The following is a 19,428-nucleotide window of genomic DNA, read 5'->3' on the forward strand; positions in this document are numbered from 1 at the left end:
GAATTAATTAATTTGCTGATAAAGTATTCCAAAATTAAAAGTTTAAGGTTCCTTATTGATAAAATAAATAATGAAATAATAAAACAATTGTATGCATTTTTTTACATACAGTAAACTGTAATTTTTTTAAAGCTACTCTGGGATGGTCATTCATTTTTTTTGTAATGAATTTTTACAGCATAAGTGTATGTGATTGTGAGCATAAAATTAACTGTTTTGCCAATTGTGTGTTTTAGGTGTGTTGCTGCGTTACGAGTTTAGCAAACTTGTTAAATGTATTGAAATAACTGTCATAGCCATTGTAAAAAAACTGTAATTAAACTATTATTATATCTAAAATTATTATATTACTCTTGATAATATTATCAGTATTATTAAACATATTAAACCATAATTTAAACCATTATATTTAATACATTAATACATATTAATATTAGTATTAAAACCTATTGTTTTAATTCAGTACTGGAACAATGTTATTATTATTATTATTATTATTATTATTATTGTTATTATTATTATTATCATTATTATTATCATTATCGTTATTATTATTATTATCATTATTATTATTGTTGTTATTATTTTATCATTATTATTATTATTAGTATTATTATTATTATTGTAATTATTATTATTGTTATTATCATTATTTTTACTATTGCTATTAATATTATTGTTGTTGTTGTTATTATTATTAATAATAAAAAGATGATTGTTATTATTATTATTGATTTATTACTATTAATAATAATAATAATAATGTTGCTTTGAGTATTATTACTGCTATACAATAATATTAGCTTTGCTAAACATTTAACAATCCTAACAGAAAACATCAATATTAGTGTCAATAAACCTCCACTATAGTAATCACTACAAAAGTAATGTATTGTTATAATAATAATAATAACAACAACAACAATTTATTTTTCTGCAAAATTAACATTAATGGACATATCAATATGATTTAAAAATACTACCAAAAATAAGTGTATTTAATAAGTATAATAAGTTTCTTATAAAAATAACATTGACTTAGTAATATATTATATTACATTATATTATATTATATTATATTACGTTATATTATATTATATTATATTATATTATATTATATTATATTATATTATATTATATTATATTATATTATATTATATTATATTTTTCGGTTACACAAAATAACATTATCATTACTATTATTTCAGCAAAAGGGACTTTTCTATCTAAACATACATAAAAGAGGCAGAATTAGTTTTTCCCCAGTATACTGACCCTAAGTCTCCATAAACCTCTTTGCTGGCGGCAGCAGCTGAAATGGCGCCCACAATTCCCCCAATGACCCCTGGCATGGCATGCAGGTTATGAATGCCACAGGTGTCCTGAATCTTCAGCCTCTCCTCCAAAAAGGGCTGAAAAAACACAGAATACAGACCTGATGACAAATTCATTATAAAAGACTCAGCTATTGAAAGAATGTATAGCTGAAGTCCGAATTTAGCCCTCCTGTTAAATTTGAATTCTTTTATATTTTCCCCGGTTTCTGTTTAATGGACAGAAGATTTCTTTCAACACATTTCTAAACATAATAGTTTTAATAACTCATTTCTAAGAACTGATTTATTTTATCTTTGTTATGATGAAAGGACATAATATTTCACTAGATACTTTTTAAAATACTAGTATTCAGCTTAAAGTGCAATTTAAAGGCTTAACTAGGTTAATTAGGTTTACTAGGCAAGTGTAACGAATATGGCCTACCAGACACATAATTATTTAGCTTTTATTCAACAAATGAGCCAACTTTGCCCAGGGAAGACTCGATGGTCAGTTGTAACCTGATTCCAAGGTATTTATGACCCAAAGGAATGTGCCATGCAGCAATAACAAAGAACGGTTCAAGACTCCCATAAGCTCTTTGCTTAAGAATGATGTTTTAATGTAAACTTTAATCTCTCTTTATGTGTAATCATGTGTTTTACAATGTTTCCCTTACTCCTGTATTAATAATATGGTTTTAACACTTTTGCATACAATGTTTAACTCTACTGAAGCTAAACAAGCTCATAAACCATTCATGTTTAAACTTGTTTTGAAGCTAATTTGCTTTACTGAATGATTGTTGACATTTTATGTTAATACGAGTGCAACATATTAACATTTTAAGAGACTTGAACATTTCTGCCTCCGTTTGCGTTAAATTTTCCTATACAAATGCCTCTTCTTCGGACAAAGGGTCATAAACCATGATTCAGGGAGGTTAGTTTCTAATTGGTCAACTTTCCATGGAGGGTGGATACGAACCCTCCTTATAAAGCTTGTGTTCAAAGCAACGCCCACTCTCTTTAATCGCTCTCTCTTCAAATTTTAACAACTCTCTCTCTTAAACTGCAACCTCTCTGCTCTGCAACCCTCTTCAAACTCCATGCAACTTCTTCAGACAGAGCTCCTCTACAACTCTTCTTCTAAAAAGTAACTCTCTCTTCAACTCTTCGAGTCATAGCAACAACCTAAGAACGAGACCTATGCAGAGAAACCTCCAAGAAAGCAGGCGAAGACCCAGATGAAAAGGGTTAATCGCATAGCTCAGACGTTCACATCTCAGATACCTTCTTTTTTTGTTTTCCATCGAGAGTCTAGTTAAGTTTAGTGCGTTGCAAACCAGTAGCTGCTTCAAACTTGAAATTAACGACTCCACCTCCACTCACAGCCTCGCGAGGACCAACCTGGCAACCCAACCCGGGCTCATTGTGGAAACGTAGCCCCGCGGACGTTTCTGCGGACCGCGATTTACGTCCCCGGAGGTACGTATTCGAGTGTTTTTTGTTTTCGCGGATCCGCGAGAGGCCGCTGTGCGCACTTTTTCGCATCTCGGGCGGGCGCCTCTCCGGAGCGTGCGACGTTCGTGCCCGCGCCGTTCTTGCGCAAAAAACGCCGGATCGAAAAAAAAAAAAGCAAAAGCCCTCGTCTTCGATTTCGACCGCGTTTTCGGATCCCGCCACGTTCTCGCCCTTATTTTTCGGATTCCGTTTTTCGTCTTACCTGATTTCCGGAACCTGCTGTTCCCCGGACTCGATCCCGGTCGTCGTCCACCGCGGCCGGCTACTCCTCCGGGGCCTTCGCTCCGCCAACGCAACGCTGTGAGCTAAGCGGACAAACTGATTGCATCGGGAACGCCCTCCACTCGGAAGCGAGCCGTCGGCCGGCGAGCGCGAAGAGGAGGGGCGGAGCGGCGCCACACCGCCCCGCAGCGTTCGCTCGAAAAAAACCAAACGCGGCCTTTACGTACCTCCGGCCACTTAAATCGCGGTCTCCAGAAACGTCCGCGGGGCTACGTTTCCAGAATGAGCTTGGGTTGCAGCAACCACGTGCTCAGCCAAGGGATCTTCTTCACATCACACAGACGGAAGTACCTACTTTCTGCCTACATCTGAACTAGTGTGAACTAAATGCAAACTTTAAGAGACAATAGAAGGGTGAATTTGATTATGTTTGGTTTGCTTGGTTTGCTCTTACAAGCTCAGAGTTTTTCCCATCATTACATTCTCTCAACCTCTTACTTTACCTTCTTTACTCTTCTCTACACTTGTATGAATGTGTGTTTGTGTTAGGTGTTAGTTTCTGTTAGATTAGTCAATAAAGTTTAATTTTGTATGAAGAAAGGTGCGTGTATATTTATGAATCTAATGTCTTAAACTTGGATCTTGTTACCCTGATCAAACATAATGGGCTTTTATTTTGATAGCAATAGCCATAATAAACTCGACTGTCCACTCGAACGATCGCTGGAAGATTCATTTGTTCGGATCTAAAGAGTCGATTAATTTGAAGCCCTGTTCAAATGAATCTTCCTCCCGCTAAACTAATCCGCTATATATAATGGTGCACAATATAAGCGAGCACTGTAATCTAGATCATGTTACAAATTATTAATGTAGATATTCGTGCAAATTTAATTTAAATTATAATTTGTTACACAAGTCATTGTGTAACAGTGGTTTGTTCTGTAGACAATAAAAACATATAGCTTAAGCAGGCTAATAATATTGAACTTAAAATGGCTTAAATTAAAAACTGCTTTATTCTAGCCCAAAATTAAACAAACAAGACTTTCGCCAGAAGGAAAAACTATATAGGATATACAGCGAAAATTTCCTTGCTCTGTTAAACATCATTTGGGAAATATTTGAAAAAGAATTCACAGAAGGGCGATTAGTTTTGACTTTGACAGTAGATGTGTGTAATGGCTCACAGTGAGGTAGATGTATCCCAGTGTAGAGATGATACCGCAGAAGAAGCCCACGATCAAAGAGCCGTACGGCATCAGCATGAACTCTGCTGCGGTGCCCACGGCCACGCCACCCGCCAGGGTAGAGTTCTGAATGTGCACCTAAAGACAAACACAAACACAACACTTTAAAGTGCTTCAAATCACATGGAAGGGCATCTGCTGGGTAAAATATATGCTGGATAAGTTGATGGTTCATTCCACTGAGGCGACCCCTGATTAATAAAGGGACCAAGCTGAAGGAAAATTAACCCATACACACTCATTCACACACATACACTGTGGCCAATTTAGTTGATTCAATTCACCTACAGTGCATGTGTTTGGACTGTGAGGGGAAATCAGAGCACCAGGAGGAAACCCATGTCAACACGGGGAGTACTTGCAAAATCCACACATAAATAAAAACAAACTAAAAGAAAAAACAATGTTTTTCAGAAAAAGAAATATAGGAAATTCGGAGAAAATGTCCTGCTGTTAAACATCAATGGAAAATCTTTTTAATAAAGAACAAAAATGTCAGAGGAGGACTAATACATTAGCTCTCTATTTATTATATATTTCATAATGTTTATATAGGCGGCGGGGTGGCGCTGTGGCTAACGAAGTCGCCTCACACCTATGAGTGTGAATGAGAGTGTATGGGTGTTTCCCAGTGATGGGTTGCAGCTGGAAAAACATAAGCTGGATAAGTCGGTGGTTTATTCCGCTGTGTCAACCCCAGATTAATAAAGGGACCAAGCCGAAAAGAAAATTAATGAATGAATGTTTATAAAAATATTTTTTAAAATATAAATGTTTAAGTTAAATATTTTAACACCAAAGTTTTGTTTCTCTAGAAACGGAGATATATCAGCTTAACAGTAATTATATAATTAATAAAATAACTTTACTTTAAAATATGAATCAAAACATTATTATATCCACATTATAAAAAACACCTTTTTATTATTCCAATATATAAACAATGATAATTGTAACTATTAAAAATATTTTTTCACTTTTTTACAGCTATGTCATTTTTTGCATGCACACACACACACACACATATACGCACGCATAAGCACATTTTAAATACTGTATATGATGTATATTTTATACACCATACATATATAGTATATATATCATATTATATATGATATATAATATATATACCATATATATTATATATATAATTTCTATACCATGCACAACTAGGGGTTTATAGCATCTGCTCACCATGTCTAGTTTTCCGGTTTTCCCGAACAGGCTGGAGATGGCCACAGTGGTGAGGACGGTGGAGGCGAGGGCCAGGTATGTGTTTATGGCGGCTCTGTGCTGACCGTCTCCATGATTACAAATAGCAGAGTTAAAACTCGGCCAAAACATCCACAGGAAAAGTGTTCCTGAAAAAACAACAACAACAACCCAGTCTATGAGTCTTACATCAACCATATCAAGCATAGTGTTAACATGGACAACAGAATTCTGATATTATTCACACCATTAAGATAACACACTTATATTTTTGATGCAATGAATCTGGCTACAGTCATACACGATGTCAACACAAATCAAATGAACATGTTTGTCTGTTTTGGTCTCATTATTGGAGTGCTGTATAGACATGTCCACACCTTAATTAATCACATTATTACTGTTATGTTGGACTTTTCTATTCATTTAGCAACAAGATAAACACTGTAGAGCTTGAAAGTTTGTTTGTAATGGCTTTATTCTTACCGATCATGGCGAATACGTCCGAGTGGTAGACGGACCCGTTCATATGGTTGCTTTTATTCAGATTGGGCCGATATAAAACCCTTGAGATGGAGAGACCATAGTAAGCTCCAAAAGTATGGATGACCATAGAGCCGCCAGCGTCTTTGGCCTGTAAGAGAGTGAAGAAGGTAGCATGAAGCCTTTAGAGTCAAGTTCAGCTGTATGTTATTGTACTCTAACATTTTATTTCAGACATTTAATAACAGTTTTTTTTTTCATTATGTTTACCTTGAAGTACTTAAGGTATTTTAAATAAATAATAAATAAAAAGTAATTATGACTCAAAAAGTATATACTTTAGAATATATATATATATATATATATATATATATATATATATATATATATATATATATATATATATATATATATATGTATATATATATATATGTATATATGTATATATATATATATATGTATATATATATATATGTATATATATATATATATATGTATATATATATATATATATATATATATATATATATATATATATATATGTATATATATATATATATATATATATATATATATATATATGTATGTATATATATATATATATATATATATATATATATATATATATATATATATATATATATATATATATATATATATATATATATATATATATATATATATATATATATATATATACACACACACACACACATTTATTATAAACCATATTAAAATATTGTTACAAATATAAAATAAACAATTATTAAAAAAATGTATATACTATTTTAATTATACTAAAATACAATAGAAATATTAAAATAAATATATATATACTTTTATGTATTTATTTATATTTTTATTATTAATATTTAATAATTATAATTAATTTAAAAAAGGAAATACATACATATATATATAAACATAAATAATGTATTTACCATGTATTTTATAGTTGGTTAACATTTCAAATCCTTTCTTAGAAAGCAGAATACAACTTGTCAGCTATAAAAGTGCATTTAAGACAATAAAGTTTGAACTTTGTTATATTCTCATTGACAAACACACAACTATGATACTAAAATATTGTGCATACACACATAAACATGCACAAAAAATAATTACACAACTAATTTACCAAACTTCAAACTTGAAATGTAATTGCTGATCTCAACAATAAAACAAACATTAAAACTACAACTGTTTCCTAAACATATTAAAATACACTCATATTAGAAAATCTTTTGAAAGGAGAATGTAATTTAGCGACTATAGATATGCACTTAAGTTACTGCAAAATATTTTTAAAATGGCCATAGTGAAAGCGAGATCAGACTCACGTTGAGGACACTTAAGATGATGAACTCCTCCACAGCATACAGCGTGATCCCAAACAGTGTCATGACCAGCAGCTGAACCGGACTGACCTTCCCCAGCACCGCACCGTATGCGATTAGACAACTGGCCACACAGAAATCTGCATTGATCAATCTGAACACAGAGTAAACAGTCATGACAGAATTTTCATTTACGATTTTATTAAAGCTCAAAATTGACTTTAAAGTCTCATGATAGTCATATTATACCATGTTTCACATGCATGAAATAATTTGTGATCAGAATCAGATAATTACACACTATAAAGCCTTTTATAAGAAAAAACATTATGAGTCAAGAGTGTCTGAATTCATAAAGTATACAAAATACAGACAGTAGACAAGTACACATATGAAATTATACTTACAAAAACTTTTCTGAAAAGTTTTAATTTATTATTTTTATTCATACTTTTTTACAATCCCAACAAAATACCATGAGAGTTCAATGCTTAGACTTCAACTGCTACTGTGAAAACAGCTACAGTACTTCTGATTTTCCACAAGCGCCTCCTGCTGGCAGAGTAGTTTTGCATTTAAAACACATTGAGTTTTTTCCACAAACTTCAACAGAGTGTAAAAATCTTGATGGTTCTGTGGCTCTTGTCTATCAAATCTGAGCTTTGTTTTGTATTTTCTATTGTATTCAAGTCAGGTGATTGGCTGGGTCATTCTACAGCTTGATTTTCTTTCTCTGAAAGCATTTGAGAGTTTGCTTGGCTGTGTTTGGGATCACTGTCTTGTAAAATGTCCCTAGATTCATGTTCATAATTGTGATAATATAGATGTTGGACTAAGGCAGCTAATATTATTTTACACTGACGAAGGGCAGAGGGTTGCTGAAGAACTACTGTGAGATTTCAGCTGCTGTCTGGGCATTCACTGACTGTCTACATCTTCCTTTCTTCATGTGTTCAATATTTTTTTTCCTGTGTCATTTTTTTTGCTACACATAACTTAATTTGTAAACTAGTTAGTTTTTTTTTCATATATGGATTTCTTTGGTTGTTACCAACATTCAGTGTAAATTTTTAGTCAACAGCACCTTTAGAAACATGTTTTCTGAAAAAAATGGTGACGTCTTCAATATTTATTTCCCTCACTGTAATGTTTGCTGACCCACTTTAGCTCCTAGTTTCACCGAATACGGTTATGTATTAATGCATCTCTTACCAGCATTCAAGTCAAGACTATTAAATCCCACTTCATTAGTGCCACCACTGTGGAGTATATATGACACAATTTAGAAATAACTGTACGCAAATTACAGTGAAGTGTTGGTTTATAATTACGCCCAAGTTCAAGTCTTTCGTAGAAAGTAGCAAAGAGTACAAACAGTTCTGATTACAATATAAACAGTAGTGCCTACATCCTGCATCTGATCTTGTAGATCATTAACACTGCTGTTCTAATCACTGTTTAAATGCAAAACAAATCCTTAATTCCCACAAGGAAACAACACTTTAGGTCACCAACAAACTGGTTTGGCTTACATTTGTCCTCTTTTGTAACAGTAAGTTCCCATCCAAAAGTGAAACTATAAAAAAGTCACTGTGAGAAATCCAATCTTTCAAAATGTCATGTTTAATTCATTGTGTAACTGGCAGGTTTTTATATGGAAGTTATTATGCAAAAATCCCTTTTATAAGCAGTTTAAACAGCAATTTTGTAATAAATAATTGTATATTTTATAATCAAACTTCATAAAAAAAGTCTAGAAAAGTAAAGTCTAGACAGGATAAAGCTGCGGATACGCACATTAATATAGCATACTTTTTGTGACACTATATAACACTAATTTATATTTTTTACAGCACTGTGACGGTTAAGTTTAAGGTGGGGAGGCAAACATCTAAAAATACAATTACCAGGATGTCAAATAAGTAATATAAATAATTCTCATTAACTTCTGGCCACAACCATATCTGATCTAGCAACAACCTAAAACAGTATATAGAAACACTTTGATTGACATTCCCCCTTTGTACTTATCATCATAGGGGAGGGGGAGCAGTGTAAATGAATCTGGATGTAAAATACATTTGTGGCCACTATTTTAGACTCCTTTGTAACTTTAGTTAGGTACATAATGAAAAGCAACCTACTTCTCAATACCGATCTTGATCTTTCCATCATCGCCCAATGGACTGAACCAGCCCTGCATCAGAAGAGCCCACTGGAGGCCGAAAGCTGCGATCAGGAAGTTGAATCCGACAGCACCAAAACTGTAGCGCTTCAGGAAGGTCATGAGGAACCCAAAGCCCACGAAGATCATGACATGAACATCCTGAAAACCTGCAGCAAAAAAAAAAAAAACACAATTCAGTCATTTAAAACAATATTGAAGATTACAAGAAATCTGAAATTATCAGAAAGTACTCAGAATTGAAAAAAATGTATAATATAATAATAATAATAAATATAATAATAATAATAATAATAAAACATAGTGCATGAAGACTAAATATTAATTCATGAAAACGATATCTATTAAGAAGGATATCTTTAAACCAAATAATTCTTGCAAAAGACCCACAACTATCCCTGAAATATTTATTTTCACTTTTCTCAAAATTAAAAATTAATATGTTAAATTAGTAGTCAAGAAACATTCCTACTATTTTTGGTTAAAACACAACAAGTTCTAGAGCACAAAACACCCCAAAAAACATACTATTTTTGACCTATATAGAGCAAAAAAACACCCACTGCCGTCCTACATAGTACAAAATGCCCAAAAAACAAGAAAATTGTCATCCTATACAAAACAAATGCCAACGAAAATACAAACCAAACTGATTGTTGTAATATAGGGTAAAATCCATTCAAATATTTAACTGATTTTTGTATTATACAGAGCAAAAGCCAAACACATATATAGTCACAAACAATTTATGGTAGTAAAACCAGCCTTTTATGTACAGTATATCTAAATTTTCACCTTAAAAGGTACATTGATTTCATGTATAGTATAAAAGCCAAAACCTCTTATTCTATATAGTACAAAAATCTATATAGTATATAGTACTATATAGTACAAAAACCAAACCAAATGTCAGCCTATAGTGCAAAAAACACTGCCAAAGTTGTCATAACAGAGCAAAACATACCCCAAAAGGAAATTGTTGTCTAATATATAGCAAAAACAAGCAAACGAAATGCAAAAACAATTTCCTACCCCCCAAAACCAAATTTTCATTCTCTTCATAGCACAAAAAAATACAGCAAGCAAATTGCCATCATATATAGAGCAAAAAACTATATAAAGCAAAACACCCCAAAACAACTGTTCCAATGAAATAGTAATCATTCATTTATTCATTTTCTTTTCGGCTTAGTCCCGTTAATAATCCGGGGTCGCCACAGCGAAATGAACCATCAACTTATGCAGCATATGTTTTACGCAGCGGATGCCCTTCCAGCTGCAACCCAACACTGGGAAACACCCATACACACTTGCATTCATGCACTTACACTACGACCAATTGAGTTTATTCAATTCCCATGCGAACACAGGGAGAACATGCAAACTTCACACAGAAATTCCATCTGACCCAGCCGAGGCTTGAACCAGTGACCTTCTTGCTGTGAGGTGATCGTGCTACCCACTACACCTGAAATAGTAATAGTGCTATTAAAAAATACCCCCTAAATTTTCATAATTTTTAATCTTAGATTTTAACCAGGAGATTTTAACCAAGACGTAAGAATTGCACCAAAATGTACTAGAAATATCTTGTTACATAACCCTGTCTGTACTCTAATGCCATAATGTAATCTGAACCTATGAGTGACATACGGTAACACGGGTCAATGGAGCAGCTAGCGTGAGATGAAAAGTAACAACACCAACACATCAGTTTCTTTGAAGAGGGCTTTGCTGCACGATTTCTTCCACGCTGAAATGTACAATACAGGCACAAGGACATCTAGATGCTGGCGACACCACAAACCACAGCTCAAGACAACAACATAATGAGCAATACTTTGAGAACAAGCCCTTATTTGCACATAGAACTATCTTGCTGGATATCATCAGTATGAAATCTATTCCAGAAATTAACAAGCCTCTGTTTCTCATTGGTTGTCCTTTGTTCTGGTATTGTGTGATGCTTCACCTTGAAATGCTGATGATGAAGAACTCCAGGATTCAGTCTAGTAATAAAAAAACAACAAACTGACTTGATCCATTACAAGTTGTCTGGAATCTATACACAAAGGACTTTTTCTGTGTACAAAACCACTGCAAAACCAAACCAACTCTTATACTTTATAGTGCAAAATCCTCTGGATATTGATATATACACTTGAAGTCAGAATTATTAGCCCCCCATTGATTTTTTTTTCTTTTTTAAATGTTGCCAAAATTATGTTTAAAAGAGCAAGGAAATTTTCACAGTATGTCTGATAATATTTTTTATTCTGGAGAAAGTCTTATTTGTTTTATTTCAGCTAAAATAAAAGCAGTTTTTAATTTTTTTAAAAACATTTTAAGGACAGAATTATTAGCGCCTTTAAGCTATATTTTTTTCTGTCTACAGAACAATTTAGTCTACAGAACAAACCATCATTATACAATAACTTGCCTAATTACCCTAACCTGGCTAGTTAACCTAATTAACCTTCTTAAGCCTTTAAATGTCACTTTAAGCTGTTTAGAAGTGTCTTGAAAAACATCTAGTCAAATATTATTTACTGTCATCATGACAAAGATATAATAAATCAGTTATTAGAGATGAGTATTAAAACTATTATGTTAAGAAATGTGTTGGAAAAAATCTTCTCTCCGTTAAACAGAAATTGGGGGAAAAACATGGGGATGAATAATTCAGGGAGGCTAATAACTCCGACTTCAACTGTATATAACAAAAAACAAGCAAACTGTCATCCTATATGCATTAAAAAAAAATGTCATTTTATTTAGAGCAAAACCTTCCAAAACAGAAAAACTAGGACATTTTTGTGTGATGCTTCACCTTGAAATACTACTGATGATGAATCAGTCTAAAGATAAAAAAAAATCGCCTGGATTCATTACAAATGGTCTGAAATCTGTATAAATACACAAAAAACATTTTTTGTGGCAAGTTAATTTCTATGTACAAAAACATTGCAAAACCAAACCAACTGTCATTCTATTTAGAGCAAAAAACATCAAGATATTGAGATATACTGTATAGCAAAAAACAAGCAAACACCATCCAAACAGCATCATCCAATACAGATCAAAAAGATACTAAATGAAATACATTTATGGCACAACCATCTCTAGGATTTACAGAGAATGGTTAAAAAAAAAAAGAAAATATCTAGTGAGCGGCAGTTCTGTGGGCGCAAATGCCTTGTTAATGCCAGAGGTCAGAGGAGTATGGCCAGACTGGTTCCAGATGATAGAAAGGCAACAGTAACTCAAATAACCACTCGTTACAACCGAGTTCTGCAGAAGAGCATCTCTAAACGCACAACACGTCCAACCTTGAGGCGGATGGGCTACAGCAGCAGAAGACCACACTGGGAGCCACTCCCATCAGCTATAAGAACAGGAAACTGAGGCTACAATTCTCACAGGCACACCAAAATTGGACAATGGAAGATTGGAGAAATGTTGCAAATGATGAGTCTCGATTTCTGCTGCAACATTTGTAGGATAGGGTCAGAATTTGCATCAACAAAATGAAAGCATGGATCCATTCTGCCTTCTATCAATGGTTTAGGCTGCTGGTGGTGGTGTAATGGTGTGGGGGATCTTTTCTTGGCACACTTTGGGCCCATTAGTAACAATTGAGCATTGTGTCAATGCCACAGCCTACCTAAGTATTGTTGCTGACCATGTCCATCCCTTTATCACCACAGTGTACCCATCTTTTGATGGCTACTTGCAGCAGAATAATCCACCACATAATAAAGTGTGAATCATCTCAGACTGGTTTTTTGAACATGACAATGAGTTCACTGTACTCAAATGGCCTCCACAGTCACCAGATCTCAATCCAATAGAGCAACTTTGGGATGTGGTGGAACGAGAGATTAAGATCATAGATGTGCAGCCGAAATATCTGCTGCAAGTGATGCTATCATGTCAATATGGACCAAAATCTCTGAGGAATATTTCCAGTACCTTGTTGATAGTATGCCATGAAGGATTAAGGCAGTTCTGAAGGCAAAACTTGGTCCAAACCCGGTACTAGTAAGGTGTACCTAATAAAGTGGCCAATAAGTGTGTGTATGTGTATATAAACTAAAACTAGGACATGTATGATGCTTCATCTTGAAATATTTCAAAACTGATGATGAAGAACTCCAAGAATAAGTGCAATGATTAAACAAACTGCCTGGATATATTACAAGTTGTCTGGAATCTGTATTTATACACAGAGAACATTCTTTGTGGCAAGTAACACAGATATAATTCTTTTCAGGCACAATAAGCAGTATCAGATGTCACACCGCTAACTAACACTGCTTTTGCGCTACATCAAGCATATCATCGCGTGATAACATCGGGCACCCAGTGCTTGCTCTAGGAGATCAGACTGTCAGGACTACCAGAAAATGAACTCCTCCATCAGATTTATATTACATCTCAATGACATCCGATCAGTCTGCAAACAACACACAGAGTTCATATACATCCCGGGAAATGGCCATATCTGACAATATCTGACCAGATAATTGATACACACCGGAGGAATGCCAAACTCAATATGAAACAAATGAAAAGATGATAATGGATACTGATCCTCGCATAATCAAACAGCAATGAAACCCTCTACTTACTACTGTACCACCTGTCAGACACACACACACACACATAAGCAATAAAAGGGTAAAAATGATGGCCCCGTGTGAATAAGAAGGAATGCATGTTCTCAATGGCAAGAGAAAAGCTCTCAGATGCGGCAACTGATAAACCATAACATGACAGGCAATGATCGATGATGCATTTGTACATTCTCAAAAATAAAGGTACAAAAGCTGACCCTGATGCTTTACAAAAGACACATTTTGTACATTTACATTTAGTCATTTAGCTTTTATCCAAAGCGACTTACAAATGAGGACAAGGAAGCAATTTACACAACTAAAAGAGCAACAATGAATAAGTGCTGTAGGCACTAAGCAAAGCATTGGTAATGTAAGTTTTTTTTTTTTTTGAGTACAGTTAGCGGTGGAGGGGAGAGGCAATTGCAGATTAGGAAGGGAAGTGGAGACTAAATAGTTTTTAGTCGTTTCTTGAAGACAGTACAGACTTACTACTTTAAATCTACGCATTCGTACCTATAAGGTAGACTTTTCACATCTGTTCATTTAAGGTACTATAAGATACACATTTGTAATTTTAAGTATTAATATATACCTTTAAGGACCTGAAAGGAACAAAAAGTACCTTTTGAAAAGATTCAGCCTCAGTGACAGATTTTGTACCTCTATTTCTGAGAGTGTACTCTAAAAGACAGACAGATTAGTAATATCAAATATCGAATATACCATGACTATATACCAACAATTTAATTTAATTAATTTGTAGGTAATTAAAATAATGGGCTTGGCCTATATGTATACACACAAATATAATTTTTTAGAACATTTAAAAAATAACAATTATACCATGTCGAGTAATAAAGCAGACTTAAAACACATAATTACTGTCTAATAAATTTTCTAGAACATTTAAATATGAACAATTATAGGAAATTGACTAATAAAGCACCCGAAAACAGGATTAAAACAAATAATTACTGAATAATAAATGTTATAGAACATTAATTTTCACAATTATAAGATATTGAGTAATAAAGCACAAAACAACAGACTTGAAACCCATAATTACTGTATAATTAATGTTGAAGAACATTTAATATTAACAATTATAAGATATTGACTAATAAAGCACCAAATATTTAAAAAAAATAATTACTATATGATAAAATAATTTAAATATTGATAATTATGCCCTATTGAGTAATAAAGCACCGACAAACTGATTTGAAATTACTGTCTAATAAATGTTCTAGAACATTTAATTAATAACAATTATACCATATTGAGTAATAAAGCAGACTTAAACAAATAATAACTGTGCAATTACTTTTCTAGAATATTTAAATACTAACAATTAGTATATTGAATAATAAAGCACCAAAAAAACTTTTTTTTTAACAAAATATTTATTGTACAATGAATTTTCCAGAACATTTAAAATTGAACAATTATAAGATATTAAGTAATAAAGCACCAGAAAAACAGACTTGAAACACATTGCGCTCTAAGAAATTTTCTAGAACATTTAAATATTAACAATTATAAGATATTAAGTAATAAAGCACCAGAAAAACAGACTTGAAACACATAATTGCGGTCTAATAAATTTTCTAGAACACTTAAATATTAACAATTATAAGATATTAAATAATAAAGTACCAAAAAACAAACTGAAACACATAATTGCTGTCTAATTAATTTTCTAAAACATAAAAAAATAATTAAATTATGTCTAAAATAAACTAATAAAAATGTAAAAATAATCTTGTAATGTGCAATGATAAATTTTAGGATATAGATTTCTATAGATGTAGATTTAGTATAGATGATATTATGGCAACATAATAATAAATTATCGCAAAGAATTCAATGAACATTTTATTTAATAGCATTATACAAAAATTAATAATAGAGGTATAAATCTTTAGACAACATCTCTAGAAGACAGATTGATAATATAACATACATTATACCACAATATTACATGTATGATAAAAAAAAGTGATACATTTATGAATATTCAACAGAAAATTAGATACTACCACCAAACATTTGGCATATTTAATTTGTATACATCTCAAATAATGAAGAAATTTTATATTTGAATGTCTACATGTTTTCTAGAACTTTTAAATAAGAATTACGCAATATTAAAAACAAAGAAGAAATTTAAATTAACTTTTAAATAGACAATAAACATGAGGAGATGATAAATGACTAAAGCAATATATTATGTAAGAAAACATGCAAGGAATATTGTTCTTTACTGTAAGTAATCATAAAACGTGCAATATTAATACTATCATTCATAAACAATAGTAATAATAGTCATAACAAATGATGTACTTACTTGGATATCTGAAGTAGAAGTCGTTCTCTATATCACTTGTTATGTTTTTTTCCTTTTTCTTGTAAACCCAGTTAGTGTCTGCCTCCTCGTTATACCGCACAAACACTCCGAAAAGTATGATCATGGACACCTGCCAGACGAAGCACACTGCGGGTAAACTGAGTCTGATGTTGGTGTTTTTTGGCCGGTCGCAGATGCCCCTGGAGCCGAAGCAGTTGCCCATGTCTACAGCTTGAGCTGATGATGTCAGATGATGCTGCTGGAGCTGTGAACGCGCATCTGGGGCACTTTTAAAAGCAGCGGGAGTGCGGAGGTGTGTCTGCATCACCAATCCTCGCCCACTCGAAGCCCTGAGGAAATAATAAAAAAAATCACTTTCAAGAAGTGCCACAAACTTTCAAGGGCATAGAAGCGAATGCTGGGTCCACATCACATGGAGTCCACACGACACAAAACCTCACCGAACACCCATTATTATTTTCATTATTATTAATAGGGCTATATCAATTTTCATCAGTTTCACGGTATATTTTTTAAATGTTTTATTAGAACTAAACACCTTTAACTAAAACTCTAAATATGTAGGCTAAATTCATTCATTCATTCATTCATTCATTCGTTTTCTTTTCGGCTTAGTATAGGAAGGGGTCGTCACCTGGGAATGAAGCTCCAACTTATCCAGCATATGTTTCACGAAGAGGATGCCCTACCAGCCGCAACCCAACACCGGGAAACACCTATACACTCTTGCATTCATACACATATAGGCTACTACTACTAATTTACGGCCATTTAGCTTATTCAATTCACCTGTGCTGCATGCACGCGGAGGAAACCCACGCCAACACGGGGAGAACATGCAAACTTCCGAGAGAAATGCCAGGTGACCCAGCCGAGGCTCGAACCAGCGACCTAGATGCGATCGCGCTACTGCTACTCAGTGCACCACCGTAATTTAAAAGTCAATAATTAAATTAACAACCAAAAATACCTGGATATAATGATCACACTAACGCGACATGCAGAGAAATCTCGCCTGACGACGGATAAATTCTCTCGGGTAAAACCGTCACATTTTCAAATTTTCATCGTCTACTTTCTAGCAATAGACCGTTCATGTTTTGCAATACAAGATCAAACCATTTTCTTTTTAATGGGGGTCAATATTCCCCAGGCACAGACAAATCATGAACGTTCCACCTTTTTACAGTTTTAAAATTGAATATTGCGATTATTATTCCTTTACTGGAAATGTGTTTTGTATTATAGATCTAGGCTATAGTATAATTGGCTAACTTTTGTTTAGAGAGAAAAAAAACACGTTTTCTGCCACACATGCATTTACACGACAATATTCTACTAATTTGAGCGGGAAATTATTTGTTTGGCTACAAAACTAACAGCAAGCCTCAGATCCATGTTTGCTGGTTCTTTTTACTCAAAAAAAAAAAAAAACTTTTTGCAGCTATACGCCTAATTTTTTATTTAATTACGAACTTTAAATATTTCATTTTAAGCACTATTTTGAATTAGTTTGTCGGATGGTCGTCACACTTTTTGACTATTTTAGCCAAAATAATATTCAAATCAACTTTAATATGGGCTGCTTTAGTGCGTCACACCTTTTCATTGCTCATTTTAAAATATCTCCAAGATTTAGAATAAAAGATACTTGTGAAATGTTTTCTCAACAATACAGTGGCCAAAGTATGTTTTCTTTCACAGCTAACTATTGGACTAAAATAATTGTTAGCATAGGCCAAACTGATAAGCTGAAGTCACACAGCCAACAGAGGATTCTGCTTGGTCTTAAAGCCTTTTTGATGAGTTATTTTCACCATGATGGCACAGTAAAATAGCACAAATGAGCTCATGTTCGGAACAAATTCTCAGTGAGTGGTGGGTCTTTCGAACCACCCAAACCCCCCCCCACCCCTGGTTATATGGGCCTGAGCCTACTACTTCTTCCTGATTTTCATGAAAGGGCAAGACCTAATTAACAATTCATTAATTTTCTTTCCGGCATAGTGCCTTTATTAATTTGGGGTCACCACAGCGGAATGAACCGCCACTTACTTAAACACTTTAAAATCATTTATAATTTGTAAAATAATTATTCTTTTCTAAAAATACAATTCTGACTATTTTTTGATAACTAGCTATTATAAATGTTTGATTAACTTGGCCTATTATCGAACTATTTTAACTTAGCATTCTGCGAGTAATAGCAAATGTTACGAAATAAATGATTTCAACAACAACCGATAAACTTTTAAAGACATACCTGTTGTGAGCTCCATTTTGTTTGCATTAATTATAAAATAACAGTTTTAAATGCTGAAAAACTACAATACCCATAATGCTGTGTAGAAAAATCCACCCACCACCAAAGTCAGAATTATGCAAATTACTTCATGCCTTCATCATTTTGCCCAGTTTTCATATACTTAAAGTTTTGATTTAACCCTGGTTGGTTTGATTCCTACAACTTTAATGAACCTACATACAAAAATTGTATAAGAAACATATTCTGAATGTTATGCAGCACTCTTATTAGTCTGCAGAGGGTTTTAATCTTTAAGCAGTTTTGTCAGCTACATAATGCACTCGATTGTGCTACGCTTTTTAATCTTTCTCCTTCTCCAGGCACTGACATCATTCAGTTGAACTTGTTACTGGTTTATCTGACACAAAATAGGCTTGTATGCATGAACTAGACCATTAATTTTCAGTGTTCCCCATTGTAATTGTGAATACTTTCACATGGTTATAATTCCAGCAGCCCATATTATTTTTAGAAAGGGACACAACGGACTATTTCTTATCTCCATTAATTATTTGACATTGTATCCACACGGCACAGTTAATGACCTTGTATACACCAGTGTTAAAGTCCTCAAATCAGTATTATAAACTAGCTCCAAAATAATGCA

The 19,428-nt window shown here is 33.3% G+C and overlaps 1 protein-coding gene across 11 annotated transcripts in view; it reads right to left on the reverse strand.

The window, feature by feature from the left end:
* rhcgb (Rh family, C glycoprotein b) overlaps positions 1–19,428 on the reverse strand; it is a 39,774-nt gene that overhangs the window by 4,718 nt on the left and 15,628 nt on the right. For 2 of the 11 annotated variants that reach the window (XM_073942366.1, XM_073942365.1), the window contains 7 exons: positions 16,496–16,845; positions 9,489–9,678; positions 7,348–7,498; positions 6,011–6,158; positions 5,507–5,673; positions 4,253–4,390; positions 1,276–1,412 (listed from right to left, as the gene is read on the reverse strand). In XM_073942366.1, the coding sequence (XP_073798467.1) occupies positions 1,276–1,412; positions 4,253–4,390; positions 5,507–5,673; positions 6,011–6,158; positions 7,348–7,498; positions 9,489–9,678; positions 16,496–16,845 (1,281 nt within the window). 11 annotated transcript variants of the gene reach the window in all.

Source organism: Danio rerio, chromosome 25 (genome assembly GCF_049306965.1).
Source record: "Danio rerio strain Tuebingen ecotype United States chromosome 25, GRCz12tu, whole genome shotgun sequence".
In the NCBI taxonomy this organism is placed as follows: domain Eukaryota; kingdom Metazoa; phylum Chordata; class Actinopteri; order Cypriniformes; family Danionidae; genus Danio; species Danio rerio.